At 41.9% G+C, this 16984-nt stretch overlaps 1 protein-coding gene across 1 annotated transcript in view; it reads right to left on the bottom strand.

Moving 5' to 3' along the window:
- LOC142032242 (cytosolic phospholipase A2 epsilon-like) overlaps positions 1-16984 on the bottom strand; it is a 35859-nt gene that overhangs the window by 1368 nt on the left and 17507 nt on the right. The window contains exons 4-18 of the mRNA XM_075030660.1: positions 14693-14824; positions 13613-13653; positions 13119-13161; positions 12311-12374; positions 11033-11193; positions 10670-10762; positions 10200-10237; positions 9409-9544; positions 7798-7934; positions 7094-7316; positions 6416-6530; positions 5741-5878; positions 2550-2657; positions 1331-1525; positions 747-913 (exon numbers count right to left, since the gene is read on the bottom strand). Of these exons, the coding sequence (XP_074886761.1) occupies positions 747-913; positions 1331-1525; positions 2550-2657; positions 5741-5878; positions 6416-6530; positions 7094-7316; positions 7798-7934; positions 9409-9544; positions 10200-10237; positions 10670-10762; positions 11033-11193; positions 12311-12374; positions 13119-13161; positions 13613-13653; positions 14693-14824 (1791 nt within the window). The remainder of the gene's footprint in view (positions 1-746; positions 914-1330; positions 1526-2549; positions 2658-5740; positions 5879-6415; positions 6531-7093; positions 7317-7797; positions 7935-9408; positions 9545-10199; positions 10238-10669; positions 10763-11032; positions 11194-12310; positions 12375-13118; positions 13162-13612; positions 13654-14692; positions 14825-16984) is intronic.

Below are 16984 nucleotides of genomic sequence, written 5' to 3'. Positions count from 1 at the left end.
TGTCTTAGATGCCTTAAGACAGTTGTCAAAAGTGATGTAGGTATCTAGGAGCAAACATCATCTTGACTGAAATGTTAATTTAATCTTGTGGGTGTATAAGTCATTTTTGAAAATAGGATTTTTGTTCCTGAATCTGGTTGGCACATATGAAAATTTTAGTCTTCAAGAACTTCTGTGTTATCCATATCTAGTAACAGGAATTATAGACCAGGTTATTAGCTGGTATTTGAAGCAGAAGATACGGTATCAAAGGACAATTCTTCTCCACAGTTTAGAACAACAACAAAAAAATATCCAGTTACTGTTCTAAAGACAACTGGACAAATTACTTCTAACTCAACTGCATGTGGATGTCTTTAGATGGATATCACAAGACAAACAAAACAAGTTCATCAGTGGTGGTACTAGTTCCAAAGAAACACTCCATACGGAGTGTAGCCTCAATAGCCATATCAAGATCCCAGAAGCACACAGGTCTAGAAGATAGCATTTACCTATCAAAGGGTTAATTAAAATAAAAGATTTAGGAAACTGATACTACTTCTGTTCTCCTTGGGGGATTTTCCATGGTATACCAGCATCACTGAGAGACCTAGGCATCTACAAAATGGGAGCTGTACACCAAGAATCTTTTTCTCCCAAAATCAGTTTCTTCTACATAAATTATTCTGACTCCTTAGGAGTTAAAGAGGGCTAAAATGGCTAAAAGACAGCAGTTATAAAAGAAGAGAGAGTGGTCATCACACCGATGTCTGTGATCCAGAAGAATAGTTTAAGTGTAGGACAACATCCACTTTCCTCTCCGGCCTCATGAGCGGTGGGTAGCTGATATCGATGTATCCCGCCGTGTCTGCCAGGCACATGAACTCTGCCGTTTCTGTCAGCTGGTTGGGGAAATTCTCTAGTACAGTATCTAAAAGGAAGTATTTGTTACGATGAGTGATTCACTAAAGAAGTAATGTATCTGTTGTTTGGCTAATACGGGAGGAAAAAATGCCTCTTGTCTCCCCATTACTTTTGCTTTCCAGGATCCTGCTACACTACAGAAGCTCAGCCTTGACACAGAAAAGAAAGACCTGTCCAAGGTAAAAACACAGAGCTCCTTCACATCTCATGCTGCTCTGCTTCTGTCCCCAATGAGCAGTAGTTGCCATTCCCTGGAGTCAAGTGACTTCTTGGAGCTGATTTGACTGGATGAAATTTAACTAGTTATCTTGAAATTTTTGTTTCCAGAGTGAAGAATAAAGCCTGTTCATCCTCTGCCTTCTCTTCACTGATGCAAACACTGACCATCTAAGCAGAAAAAAAATGAATATTCAGGGATGTTTACCTTTCCACATACAGAAGCTTTTGCTCTGAAGGTATTCATTGTGCACCTGGAACCCCTTCAGGAAGTTGTAGAACTTTGAAACCATCACCCGCTCAGTCAGGACCTGCCGAATGATGCCCATGATGCCACATTCAGGGGTGACTAAGTAAGTCTCCAACTCATGACTCCTGGCTGATGAGGAAGGCTCATCTCCTTCTGAAGCATAGAGGAGATGAACAAGTTTTTGTTTTGATACAGTTCTTTGCAATAGTTAAAATACCAAAAGGCATCTAATATTACCTAGAGGAAAGAAGATCCTAATAAGACATGGCAACATACAGTCAATGTCAAAGTAGGAACAAGAAGAAAATCGATCTTCAGTAAAACATATTCCATGAAAAACAAAGTCAGAGTGGCAACAAACTTCCTAAAGCTGGAAAAAGTGATCTACTGCTTGACAGAAGTCATAGGTGGATTCCTGGTGTGAAGGTCAGGGTACACTGAGAATCTGGACCAGTTTCTTTCAAAATTAGTCCAAACCAGCTTTGCAAAAAAAGAGTGCTGTCAGGAGACTTAGACACACAGAAAAGAGCAGAGAAAAAGGGTTGTGCTAAATGGCACCTCATGAGATGGGGAAAGAGGGCCAATGACTTTCTATCACAAGCATTTATTGAGCTCAGGGTTCTACGACACTTCCATGGAGAAAGTGATGAAAAGCTCATAAACCAAACTCACTAACCACATTTGAACAAAGAAAGGACAGTCAACACCTCTAAAGAGAACACAGGTTTACAACAAGATCAAAGAAAATTGAAATGGAGTTCCACATAATTGATATAACCATGTCTTCAACAACAACATACAAAACGTACCATCTGCCAAGGCAGACAGAACACAGCACTGAGATATCTGTTACAAAACTGAAAGGCCCCTGGCAACGATCTGTTAAAGAACTTCAGTAGTTTGATATTTGGTGGCAAATCATCACTTGCATAAATTCAGTCCAAGGGAAACTAATGGAAATAACGTTGCTATGAATTAATTCAGAGAGGAAACCTAATTAGATATTGCTGGCAACATGACACCTCAGGGGGAAAAAAACCACAACAGTGCAGCATTGGCCTCAGTTTTAAGATTTAAAAAGCCTTCACAAAGATTTCACACTATATGCATCTGAACGTAACATTCATTTAAAGATTTATAAGACAACAGGTAAAGCAGAAACAGAAACGTAACCAACCAACATCAACAGTCCTGTGTTGGGTACACCTCAGTGAGGACCTTTCTGTAGGATCTGATGACTGACAGGCATCCAAGAGGTTGTAGGAAAAAACATTGCTCCACAGGCCTGTGCAATGGTAAAGAACAGGGAAACTGCTTTGGAAACATTTTAATGGAAAATATCCCTATAAAAAAATAACCTTTCAGCTTTGCACAGGGTATCTGAAAGCCTCAAGGTTTCCAAACTCTCAGCAAAAACTGTATGAAGTTCTTTTGTGGTAACTCACATTCTGCCCTCAAAGAGGAGCCTAAACAGTTTTAAACATTGTGCCGGGCCTTCAGCCACTGTAATTCGTTGTCACATACAGCTATCGCCAATACACTGCAAACCAACATTTTCTGTCCTATAAGTAACTGTCATCAGAGAGTAAAACCACACCATTTCCCATAAAATAAGGGTTTGGTCTGCAAAGTATGTCATATACAACCATATACTTAGTTAAAGGTTTGGAGGCTGCTCCTGAACAGAAGATTGAAGTGGTTAGAGCACAATTCCAGATAGTCTGCAGAGCAGTCCTCTAAACAAGACATCTTCACTGTCCCTTGTAAGATTTCTTTTGCCATAAGTTCTCCTGAGTGAGCCTCCTCTCCCTCTCCTTGTTATCTCATCCCCAGAGTCCTTCTTCCACTTTTGCCCTCCCACTTAGAAGAACATCTAAAAATGCCTCCCCTGTGCAGAAATCTCCAAAAGCCTCTTGGATCTTGAAAAGTATTTCTTCCTCCACAGCTCTGCTGCAGGCCATGAGAAGAACTCTGCCAGAGAAGGCACAGCTGAGCTTTGCCTTGAAAATCTCCACCAGTGAAAGCTTTGCAAAAGCCATACATCATAAAGGATGCAATAATTTGAATTGCACAATACAATAATTAGGCATTCCATAAATTAGCAACAGAAATACAATTCCCTTTTAAACCTGGCTTGTTTGTGGAGTGCAACAAGATGCCAAGGGTCTTCTGCTTCACAGGAAGACCCTACGAGAATGGACTCACTTGAGAAATGTTAGGAATACATAATTAAGAAATCAGATAGGGGCTTTCTGGCTCTGCACTTAGCTGGCAACCAGACTTCATTTGCAGATAATTACCAGCCAGTTTCCATCAACACAACCTCTTCTCCCTGCAGCTTGAGAAGCTTCTGTCCAGGCCTGCTGCGAGAAGGCAACTCCTCTCATTTCTCCTGTCTTCACTTGGCGCCTTCTCACTCCGTAACTCTTCTGGCTCCACTAGCCACGGGAGTTACACACTGCTCGTGCATTTTAATATCTTCCAAACACTGCTGTCCCCCTAAAAACTTGGTCATAATTATGTAGCAATGTTTCCCTAACCTCTTGCACTGAATTTTAATGGTGCTTATATTTGCTGAAGTAAGAACTATGAGAAGAGATGGTATCTTTTACTAGGCTGACAGAGTAGAAAATAGCAGACAAATTTTCATGCAGCCCAACCTTTCTTCTGGAAACCTCATGGTCTCTTGTATCCCCATAAGCTCATCCAGTCTTTCCAGCTCTAGCCATTGCTCTTATAAAAGGCTTTACCTCTCCCTGCAAATGACACCTTGCTTTTATCCTTAAACTGTCACGCTGTAACTAATAGTACATTTTAATCACAACCCAAGAGGGCATTACATGTTTTATCGCTAGATGGCAACATCGCTTTAACTCTCCACTCTATCCTTTCTAAAGATACACCTACGGCTGTGGGGTCATCAGCCTAATTCAGGTCCTGAGGTTGAGAACACAGAGCTCAGCCAAGACTGGATGTGTTGGGTGCACTTGCTACCTGGCCACCTCGGGTACGAACACACTACACCACTGGAATTGTGAAACTGCAACAGAGGCACAATGTTCTCAGAAGGTGGCTCTGTAGCCCCACCTAAGTCTGTAATCTACCTCCTACCTCTGACGGTCACCACAGAGTGCTTAATGGAAGAATACAAGAAAATGGAAAGTATGAAGGGATCTCTTTTCCAGTATACTCTCCAGCATCTCAAGGTTCTGGATTCGGCGCTTCTAGTGCTGGTGGCTGCATCTGAACTACTGTGTTTCTGAGCCATCAATGGAACTACCTTCCATGAATTTGTCCTCCCCTTTGCAGACCTATTTATACTCTTGGATCCTGTGTTATCTTCTGAGTCTTTTCCCTGCGCCATCTCTTTTCTTAACTCATGACATCACTAAAAGCTCTAAGTATAGCTATTAAAGCTCTGAGATTTAGTGTCTGTGTGGCTAAGCATAATCTTCTGTTCCTCATGCGCAGCTATTTTTTCATGATTGTACCAATATGACTCTGGATTCCTGCATCATACATCAAGGTGTGCAACTTTTCTGCCCACCAAATAAGGAATACCACATGGTGTTGCTGGTTGTATGGATTTTTCGGTTCATAAGTAAACCCTTTCTTCCTGGTATCTTCGCTGTCCTGTTGTGTGTTGTGCTTATTTACATGTAACACATCTGTTGTTCAGGATTTAAGAGCAGATGGACTCTTCTGCAGACAACTTCACGCCAGAGAACCAGCATACAAAGGGGTATGGTAGAGCATTCTAGCATTATGCAAAATTAAAACAAGAATTGCATAAAAACTGTGAAGCTGTCTTTCATGCATTACTGGGAGCTACCCACTTTACTGAAATAAGGATAGCAAAACTCACTGATTTAATCATGCTAGCAAAATTACAAAGGATTTAGAATACTATTAAACTTGCAAAAATATCAGTAACAGTTCAGAAAACTACTCAAAATTGCCATATTTTATAAAGAACTCAGTAACAACATTGCTTTTTGTTATAAAACCATGCCATTCATAGACAAATTTGGTTTTAAGATTCCATTTTCAAAATACAAAGGTTTTCCACGTGGAACTCTGCTGCTGATCAGTTCAAAACATACCTAACCCCTTTAAGCAGCCCTGAAACTTCAGGCATGAGAGTTACCATTCAAGACAAAAGCAACAATGAATAGTGTTATTTGAAATTTCCTGTATTTTTTAGCCCATCTCCAGTGTTTAAGGAATTCAGCCAGAGGTGAGAACAAACATGTTGTACACTTTGCTTCAGTCCTGCGTGTTGCAGGGCTCTGGTTGCAATATGCAGGGTCTATATTATGTTAAAGTACATTTTTATGCAATTCAAATTTTTGCAATGGAGCACATTACCTTTCATGAAACAGATGCGGGATTCGGGGAGCTTTCTCATCAGGCGACCCATGAAGAACTTGCTGCCAAAATCCTCTGCACGAATGAAGGCACCGTATTTTAAGAACCCAACCTCATAAGGGGTGAACTCCACCCATTCTGCAGAGGCACAAAATGAACTTTTAAATCTCAATCCTATCCCTACCTCCCTGCAGGAAGGGCTCTGAAATGACAAGGAAGCAGCTGCAGGACAAAGCCTATCAGCAGGGTGATCACAGAGCGGCCTTCCTCGGGGTAAGGAGTTATCATTCAGCTGGTTTCAGCCACTCAGTAACGTTTCCCTGAACTTGTTCATTCCAAACTTTTCAACAAGCCTCTCCAGATAGGACATAAGTGAATTTTATACCAAAAGGAGTCAGCCTAATTTTCCCCACATGTGGAGCTAAGGCTTGTGAGTACCTTGGCTGTCCTTAAGCACCTCCCCCAGATTTCTCCTGCCCCATAAAAAATGGGTTCCTCCCAGAGCCTAGGCACAAAGTCTAGAAATGGAAAAGGAAGAGGAAGTTAAGGGGGAAAAGGAACTGTTTATGAATGTTATGCTTCAGCAGTGCAAGGGGTTGAAGGACATGCAGTAACTGATAATGGAGATCATTTGAACACCAACCGAGTCTAGATACAGCTCAGTTTTGCCATCACCTTTGAACTCTGAAAGGCTATAGTCTTCTTTGATGTTGAGGATCATGTAGATAGGTAGGGGATTCTGACCCTGACTCAATGCCTGTCGCTCATCTGAGAGTCTGTGGTTGTTTTTCTGTGAATTGACCAGAAACAGAGAAAGAGCAAAACCAAGGGACCTTCTTGGCATGGTGTATGGGCATGCAAGATTACAGCAAAACAAATACCTGTTTTCATCTTCATTTTCTTATTCTCTCCACTCAAGTTGTGTCCAGACATTTTTTTAACCAAGGAGCAGTCTAAACATTTACACATCCACATAGGCATAATTACAGGTGAGCTGTAGGACACTTTGTGGTACAATGGTTTCTTGTTCTTCCCAGTAAAAGCATCCACTTTACAAGGATTATTTAATTTCTCACAGGGAGGAACAGAGCAAAAGAAACCAAGAGCAGGACTCTGCTGTTAGGTGCTCAGATACTCATACTGGTAGAAGGAGACAGGTTTCTGCTCTACAGAATACCCCTTGGGCTGCTAATTATGTGTTGAGAGGTATGTGGGGACAAACCCCCTTTGTTAGTCAGCAGAAATCCTTTGCTGGATAATGCTGGCATGCTCTCAGGCTAGCATCTGTCCCTGGAGCTTCATTTTCCATGCAACAGTATTCAATAGCTATTAGGGAAAACATAAACATGTTACCCCATCACTTAATGCTTTTTCCAGCAGAAGCCCCCAGAAATCAATGCTAGAGATCTGGTATCCCTCTCGCTTCCGCAGTTTTAGCTCCTTCTCATAGTACTTAAAGCTCTCCAGGGAAAAGCAGCTTAGCTTGCACTTGGTCATATGCCTGCGGACTTCACCAATTGGTCTGGACAGATCCTTGCGTGACCAGTCAGCACTCTGATACAAATGTGACAAGGTCCTGGGGAAAAGAAAGGAAGTACGTTGTCATATGTTTAAGGTGCTTTCACATTTTAGACTTGGATTTAAGGACCACACCAAATGAACTAGCTGAGGTTCATTAAAAACATCTTTTGGACTGAGTTTATTATTGTAAAGAAAAGATTTTTTTGATTTAGAGGACCCCCCAAATCACTAGTGAAACCTGAGGACTTGCAAAAAGCCCCTCCATGCTATGTAGGTTTATGCACCAGGCAGTGATTTGCACCAAGGTCACTCACTAGGAAAGTTCCTAGAGATGAAACAAAGAGTCAAAGAAAACGTTCTTCCCTGTAAGCAGTGCCTAGGTCATATGCTGGCTCAGGCTATGTGTTCCTAATGCAGCGATAAAAAAGCTTGAGACTGAAGTAGTACACCTTCCTTTACCAAGACAAAGCAAATAAATCTCTCACACAGCAGACTATAGAGGTGACAAATGATATCTTTGTTCAGGATCTCCTTACCATGTTGAACCAGATGATCCAGTGATGTATGAAATAGCATCTAAGAGATCCAGCTTCTGAAGACCCAACAGGTTGCCTAACAGAGATGTCAGTGCCCGGGTGCCACCTCCTGTTGTCATGACTGCTACAACTGGTATCTGTTTAAACATCAACACAGCAATGGTAAGCAACAACTTAGTTTACCAGCACATGTGATCAGAGCTGAATGAATTGCAGCATTTCTGTCCCACAAGAAATTTCAACATTTCCCCAAGCAGGGGAGAAAAAGATGAAAACCTGGGATTTTGCACGGAAAAATAATAATAAAAAAAGAAAGATTTGATAATTAGCTAATTTTCACTTTTTAAATCAAAATTAATCAATTTTTATTCTAAATTGTGACATGCAAAACTTTTTGTTTCAAGGCATTTCAATATTAGAGTGCCTTAGTGCATTTTCCTTAGCAGAACATCATCTCATGAGAGCTCTATTTTGAGAACAAGCAGAGCTCATCCTCTCTTGTAAGTCAAGTATAATGACTAGATTACATTTCCTATAAAGTACTTAGCGTATATAATTGCAGTGATGAACCACAAAGACTAATTGCATGGAAATCTAAACTGTGTTACAGGAAGACAAATTCCTCCAAGAAACCCACTGAGTGAAGAGGAGCCAAATGACATTTCCCATACACATTTCCAGGCAATTGCATCAAGGAAATACTCAGCAGTGACTTGATTCAAATCAAGCATTTCAGGTCAAAGCAAAGTATTCTGATTCGGGTTTACCTGACTGTGAGAAAACAAGTCTCTTGTTGGAAAATCTGAAATTAGTAGTTAGAAGTACTTCCCCTAAAAACGTCTCATACTTAAGAAACTGCTTTTTTCCACTGAAACTAGTGTGTTAATGAGAAACAGTACACTGATGTGATAATTTTGTGAGCAGGGACATCATTTGTAGCATCCAAAGCCATTCTGTCATAACGTTTAATATGCCTTTGGTCCAGCTGTCCTGGACAAAGGGAAAAGCACAGGTGAAAAAAATCCTCTCAAAATGAAAACTTCTTCATTTCTGAAGTGCCTGATCACAGATCATGTTCTGTCCCTAAAGCACCAACCATCATCATGCCAGCATGGACATGAATAAATACAAACCCTAACTCAGTCAAACAGATGAGAGAAAGATGTTGGATGTCTTTGTGCTAGTGACAATACAGATGAGATGATGAGCACCAGAGAAGAGAGTCTGTGATAAGACACATTCTCATCAGTGTTATGTATCGCTTTAACTGTTAGGTTTTCCCCCTCCAAAATCTGGTAATATAAAATACTTTCTGGGGCCCTGGTGACTGAGCTAAGAGAGTAGGACTAGCCAGGTGTATAGTTCATGGATGAAAAAGAAATAAGGCAGGGAAAAAATGCTGATTTATGGCATTCTCTTTTCTGAGCAAATGTGTAACAAGTGGGTTTGATACTATCCGTGCTCTCACATTGTTTCATCTAAACATTTCTCAATGCTTTACATGGGGCACTGGATACATCAGGGCTGGTTAAGGAACAATATGCGAACAGCTACAATCATAACACACTCCTGTTACACAGCACAGTCCAGTCTCTGTGGTGCTCCCCGTACCTCATGGTCTTGTAGGTCTTGCTCTAAATGAAGTGCTTTTTTCAGAGCAGAAGCCACAAACTTCCTCCGTTTCTGCAGGAAATTTTTCTCCTCCATACACAGATTAAAATCCAAGCGAACATCTAAGTTTCTTGACCTCAAACAAAGTCCAGGGTTAAATAGAATGTGCATGATCACTTACAATTAATGTCTGGGCGCATGCTTACAAGTCACAAACTCTACTATTAGGCTTAGAAAAGCTGCTATTGCAGCCCCACAAAAGCACATCACAGATAGTATAGACAAGGCAGAGAAAAGGCTGAGAAAGTTAAAAAGTTGTAAAATATTACAGAAAAAAACCAGATATTTTTTATTGCTACACTGATTTTCAAGAAGTGTCTAACATAAATACTGCAATCCATATGCAGATACTATAAACAGTGGAATATTTAGAGTTTGTTGCCTGAAGACCTCTAGGTTTTATAAATACTCTGGTTTCTTTACAAGTAAGGAAAGTGAGGTATAAATACATATTTTTCTAAACTTGTAGCTCCATGGATTTTGCAGCCAGAAAAGGTTATTCTCCCCATGCAAACTGAACTCCTGCATAGTAGCATAACAGGAAATTTCACCCAGCACAGTTGACAATGTTCAACTTCTGGACATGGCTAACTAACATGGGGTAAACAGGGGTAAATATAATCACTGACTAAATACTTTCTCCCTTAGTTACAGAAAAAGCTAAGAAGGCAAAAAAGCTGGCCAGCATCTTTTTTTTCACAACCACAAAACCTAAAGACAGAATTTCTTACCAGTCATTTGACTTTACATGTAAACTGATTGTTTCATCCTAGAAAAAAAACACAATATAAGCACTGGCCCCTCCCTTCCCTTTCCCCTTTGCTTTCCCTTACCCTTTCCCTTCCCTTTTGTTTCCTTTCTTTACATTGTTTTATACTAAAGATACAAAGAGCAGCATACAGTAATAACCAGCACCAGCTCTGCCAGTGTGCCGCATCTTGCCTCATAGTTTGCATTTGCTCTGACCTGCGTGAGTCCCCCAGTCCGCTACAGAAATCCATCTGCCAAATGTTTGGCTGTGGTTTTTAGTTCTGCTTGGTTCATATGAAAATGCACAGGTCCGTAACTATCTCTATTAGGAATATAGGGGCCCTGTAAGTTATATATCTAAACCCCTACTTCACACTGATCTAATTAACTCATGCCCATTGATCTTTGGTCCATAGCTTCACATTTATTCTAAAAAGTTGGTATCAATCACCTTTGCTACTGCTACTTTCTCCTTGAAGGGAAGTGAATCCAGAGGAATAGCGAGGGATGCATGGCAGTCTTTTTTCTCTTCACCTGAGATACACTGAAAAATAAATTATAATGTAGAAAAATATTTAATGTATATACCACAAAAAAGCACTGTCACCAACTTATTTTTTCAAATGGGGTCACTGTCCAGCATTTTCCAAGTTGCCATCTAATATTCTGGTGTCTTAGGGGGTACAGTGCTCTTCCAGAGCAGAAGATCATGAAAGATGGCTTTTAAATAAAAATACAAATTCTTTCCATTTGCCTCAGTCAGGTACGGAAAACCATGAGTTTACTGTGCTTACTCAAGCTAACGATCACATACCGAGCAGAAATGAGTCTTCTCTGCTAGAGCCATGCGCAGCTCTGACAGGCTGTACTTGAGGTAATGGAAGTCCAGAGGCTTTGCAGCTTGCCAGGAAGAGCCCAGTGACAGGGTCTGGCTCTCTTCGTAGGATCCCTTCACTGAAAACAAGAAGTCTTTTTCTAAAAGAAAAAGATGAAAACCATACAGAGAAGTTAGTAACTATAATTTCAGAAATAGAACACTAAATGGTCATTCAGAAGTTGTCATTTTTATATGCAAAAAATTCAACAATGCTTAAAAGCTCCCAAGAATATTACGGGAAGGGAAGGGAAGGGAAGGGAAGGGAAGGGAAGGGAAGGGAAGGGAAGGGAAGGGAAGGGAAGGGAAGGGAAGGGAAGGGAAGGGAAGGGAAGGGAAGGGAAGGGAAGGGAAGGGAAGGGAAGGGAAGGGAAGGGAAGGGAAGGGAAGGGAAGGGAAGGGAAGGGAAGGGAAGGGAAGGGAAGGGAAGGGAAGGGAAGGGAAGGGAAGGGAAGGGAAGGGAAGGGAAGGGAAGGGAAGGGAAGGGAAGGGAAGGGAAGGGAAGGGAAGGGAAGGGAAGGGAAGGGAAGGGAAGGGAAGGGAAGGGAAGGGAAGGGAAGGGAAGGGAAGGGAAGGGAAGGGAAGGGAAGGGAAGGGAAGGGAAGGGAAGGGAAGGGAAGGGAAGGGAAGGGAAGGGAAGGGAAGGGAAGGGAAGGGAAGGGAAGGGAAGGGAAGGGAAGGGAAGGGAAGGGAAGGGAAGGGAAGGGAAGGGAAGGGAAGGGAAGGGAAGGGAAGGGAAGGGAAGGGAAGGGAAGGGAAGGGAAGGGAAGGGAAGGGAAGGGAAGGGAAGGGAAGGGAAGGGAAGGGAAGGGAAGGGAAGGGAAGGGAAGGGAAGGGAAAAGAAAAAAGAAAACAAAGAGCTTATAAACTAGCAGTAGCTGTTTTAAAAACTCAGACATACAGGCAAATTGGGCAAAATGTAAATTATTGAGATAGAAACATATACTTACTTCTATTTTACAGCACTAATAAGATTCATTATCACTCTAATCATTCACTTTGCTTTCAAAATCCAGTTTTTATAGTTAGTTAGCATAGACACACTATAATTGTTGGATCTATGATCCTGTATATACTCCTAACCATCCAGTTCCTGTGCTCTAATTGTAAGAACAAAGTAGGAAAATTACCAGATAAGAAAATGACAAAAAAAAGAAAAAGATAAATTTTCAGTTTACCATAGCATAAGATTTTTTTTTTTCTAGTTTAAAGTCTAACCTGAAAGTTCTTTCTTCGTCTGTCTATTGTCCACCAGGACTTCCAAGCAGGAAATTTCACGAGACTGTAGCAGGGATTAACAATGAGAGAATTAAGTATACAAAATATGCCATATCTGAGTCACCTCACTGCTACCTGTCTCTGGTCACCTGGGTCCCTGGGGTCTGGAAAACTGTTCACCCTGTGTTTGTTAGGCTGATAAGAGAAAGACCTTGGCACACTGAAGATGTGCCAGGTTTCAGCTGAAAGAAAAATGGCTGCGGTGCCGTGGTTCATCCACGGGGCTGGGGCTGGGAAGGGAAATAACAGGGGAGGGAATGGGAGTGTGCTGAGGCCTCCCAAGGGCAGACTGATGGGTCAGCCAAATCACAGGGCTGTCCTTGCAGCCCTGCTTTAGTGAAGTTGGACAGCCCAGTGCTTCCTCCTCTAAATAGTGAGTTAGGGGCAGTCAAGAAAGCAACTTCCATATCATCCTATGGAGGTGGGGAAAACAGGATGGCCATGAAGGGGTCCCAAGAGAAGTCCCCAGAAGCAGTAAGTCAATGAAAGAGCACTTCAGGCTTTGTCAAGAGGCTTGCTGTCAGCTGGTGGTGGTCAACAGGGCTCTGGGTATCCCCAATGGCTGCGCTCCTCTTTCCTAACACAACCTTGCACAGGGAGCAGCACAACAGGATGGCTGCCAGTGTCCCACCCCCCACCTCCCTCCCCTTCAGCCCTGCCTGCAGTGAGCTGTTGGGGCACCTGCCAGATTCACCACTCCCATCACTAGGTTGAAAACAAACACGGAAGAAAAATAGTTTAAAATTACCACTAATACACCATTAGTGACAAGCTTTTCAGGAGGGACTGGACTGAAAGAGAGGAAAAAAACCTGCAATCAGAACTAATATGACCTAAATACGTCCTTAAATGAACACCAAGTAATAACACTTTCCTTAAAGGTTGCCTCGTCCAGCATAGTTTCAAATATGTCACTGATTTCTAATTTTGGGAGACATCTGAAATGTGTCTTCCTTATTTTTTTAATGATAATGGTAAACAATAGTGGTAATAAGCACAGTGGCTGCAGTTCTTATTATCCTTCTCCCTCTTCCAGCAAATAATGGGATACAGTAGTATCCAGGATGACTCTTGGTAAGATAAGGAACACAGTGCTTTAGCCAATATGCAGCTGACTAGATAAACACCAGCTGTTGCTGTGATGCTGAGCGTTTTAAACTGCATTATCCTAAATGCTACCATGTGTTTGACTGCCTGCTTTGGCAAAGGACAGTTGTTTGGTCCTGTATGGGTTTTACTCACATGCTCTCCGATGCAAACTCAACCTCCAGCATCTCTTGTGTCTGTAAAAGATTAATTCATTATAAGCATTTGAATTAATTTTCTTTCTCACTAGCTATTGTTGTCAATGATTATTCTGGCTCCTGAAACAGCTCTTAAAATCAAATCTCCTTCCTGTTCTAGTGTACTCTCAGATGAGCGAAAGCAATCGAGTTGGTGTGATTTTGGAAAGTATTTTCCCTTCTTCATTAACCATCAGTCCCCAGGGTGACAACATTTGTCCATTCAGTAGTGAGGCAGAGTAAAATGGTCACATAGGCAATCCCCAGTCCTAAGCCTGCAATAACTGTTGGCTTAAAACTATCTAAAGCCTTGTTTCTTCTGGGTAACTTTATCAGGAGACTGAAACTGTTGGATAGCAGAGGGCATTCTCAGTTCTGATCGAAAGGACTCCTGTAACATGGACAATACATTGACCAGTCACTAGACAAGTTAATATAGACTGCCTGCCGATATCACCGTAGAGCTGAATACCAATACACAGCCTGTAAGAAAAGTCAGTGAAACAGCAAATCTATAAAAGTATCTAAATGGGACATCCAGATCCCATGTTGAAGTCATCATGTATGCATTCAGGCACACTGAAGTAATGAGATAGTTACAGTAATTGACCATCAATGGGTTTTAGCACCTCAGCATGGATCTTTGTGTTATATCCAGGTATACACAGAATTACAGGGCAAGGTATCAGTTTTTAAGTGAATACTCCAACATCTGTGCCAGAATATGCCCAAACTCATAAGTGCTGGTCCCACAAAAACACCTATTTGAGCAACAGAATCAAGAAAGAGGGGGAAAAAGGAAACTCTGGTGTCTGAAGTTTGAGGAGCTAATAAAAACCTTCGGGAATATGTCCAAGGTAGGGAGGTAAACCTTGTCCACTTTGCTGAGCAAGGTTTGGAAGGTATTTTACAGGATACATGAAGTGCAAACCAATAGGAAACAAACCCTCTTGCCTACAATTGCTTTACAAAAAGTTATTTAGGAGGCAATATCAAAAATGTATTTCCTTCCTGTGGCCAAGACAGTTTTATTCCTCACCTTTGGATTTAGCTGAAAAGTCAAGTGAACAATTTCTCCAAGCTGAATTTTAGCAACATCAAAGAGGACTGTGAAGAGGAGGTCATCTTTAGTGGCTACATTTTCATCATAGACTTTCAGCTCAAGAATATTCTGTGAACAGAGGTACAGGATTAGAAACATCTCTATTTTGAGACCTTATGGACGTACAAGAAGATGTGCTCAGCATGTTAAGAAAGACAGAGAAAGGATGGGGAGAAGTGAGAGAGCATGCAAAACCTTTTCATCAACACAGAGCTGAAGAAAGATATTCTGAACCTAGCATAGTTGGGTTTGCTGCCAATTTCCCCTGCAGAGTAATTTAAATGACATAGGCTAGTAGAATCATTGAATATGTAGCTCCCATATTGAAAAACGTTTGACCTCTGATTTGGTTTGAGGTCACCACTTTTCCCTCAATTGTAGGAAACCATCTAGTAGTCAGGACTTTATTGCTATTGGTGAAAAAAAATAAATCCTTGGATATAAGCAGTGATTAAAATACATTAAGGAAGCACCATATAACTACTGCATGGCTGCATAATTATATCCTGTAAATTATTAAACAGATCACATGGAGGTAATTACCACAGAAACTACAGAAACTGATATGTTTTTGTTAAATTGGTGACAAGATGCACAAAAAGCAGCAGAAAAAAAAGCCTATTTTCATCAGATTATATCGTACACCTCTCAATCTCTTCTTTCTTCCTTCCACTGCACAAATCTCATCCTCTCCCTCCTCTGTCACCTGCCTGTTTGGATGGACAGGAGGGGTAACAGCCCCTGCTGTGCCTGGTTGGTAGCTGCACATGGGCTGGCTCAGAGGTGCCTCCCAGAGTGCTGAGCAAATTAACTTTAATGGCTGTTTTCTCAGTGGGGAAACAATTCAGGCCTCTCTCCACATATTCAGATGCTCATTTTCATGTCAATTACAGGGACCCCTTATCTCAGAGATTCTTACTTATCTATCAGATTTAAGTGACACTTGCTAAGAGGTTTGATCATTATTAAAGGCACACAAACACATGCACAAAAAACAGTGAGCATGTGAGCTTTGTTGCCTTAAAAGTTCTTAATGAATCACAGGAAGGTCCATAACTAAATTTGGTAAGTGATTGAAAACACAAATATACTGAAAGGAAGATAATCCAGAACCCAAGTATTCAATTTTGACATCTATCATTTCTGTAAGAAACTAGCAATTGAGAGATGGCAAGCTGTAGTGAACTCGAGTTTGCAGTTTGCTGCCAGAAGACAGAAAGGCTGCTGCCCTTTAAGGTCATATATGTAAATGCATCGCACTGTGCTTCAGACAGAAAAACAATTCTGTTTGGGGCTGACAGGGTCACCGGTGGGTTCCTGCCCACCACACTTGCTAAGAGAAACATACCAACAAGAGGCAGAGAGAAGCAGCCACAGCAACTTGGTTTACAGGCCAGCCATAAAGAACCTGTAAAGGATTATGGGAGGCGATGGAGGGGATATGCTTAAAAGCAATTTGCCGCTTGTAGAAGGCAGGCTTCCACTGAAGAGCAGGTCAGATTTCCTAGCTGTGATACTGCAGCAGACTGCCCTTATTTGGCTAAAATGGCTGACTTATTTTCTTAGTGGCTGAGTCATTTGAAGTCCCTCAGGTACTCCCAGCTAGCCAGGAGGGGCATGCACAGGGGCTGGCTGGCTAAGGGAGATCTCCAGCTGCACCACTGGGGTGCTGTGTGGGAAGCAGCGGAGGCTCTCTGGGCAGTTCATTGTTTCTATCCGCTCCTGACAGAGGATATGAGGGCAGCATCGCTGGGAGCCAGGCACCAAGCAGAGCCAGCCCTTGGTGGGGGCTGCGTGCCACCAGCTCCAGGCAGGATGGCCACCCTGTTGCTGGGGAAGCGCTGCCCACAGCACCAGCCCAGGAAGCCCTTCCTCACCCACTGTGCTTCATCAGATGTTCATCAAAACAGATGCCTTTCAGTAAACACTCCCCTTCCTGATGGGAACCAGCCCAACATACCCAAACAAGTTTTTTTCTTCCATAGTGAGAGTGTATTATAGGATTTTACTGAGCTCTAGCTCCCATGATTTAGGAAAATGAATACCTCAACGATACACAAGACAGGCGAGGAGAAAATAACCAGACCAGCAGACTCTGGCTCTGCTCAGAGAGTAATGAGAAGAGCAATTGCAGTGTATGCAGAGAAACCTCTGAGAGCCTTAACCTAGTCTATTGAGCCCAGAGAGCTGCAAGGCAGCAGTGACAGACATGCCAGAGAGCTTTGGTTG

The sequence above is a fragment of the Buteo buteo genome, chromosome 6 (genome assembly GCF_964188355.1).
Source record: "Buteo buteo chromosome 6, bButBut1.hap1.1, whole genome shotgun sequence".
NCBI classification, from domain to species: domain Eukaryota; kingdom Metazoa; phylum Chordata; class Aves; order Accipitriformes; family Accipitridae; genus Buteo; species Buteo buteo.
The sequence above is the reverse complement of the archived record's forward strand: the minus strand, read 5'-3'. Positions and strand labels throughout refer to the sequence as shown.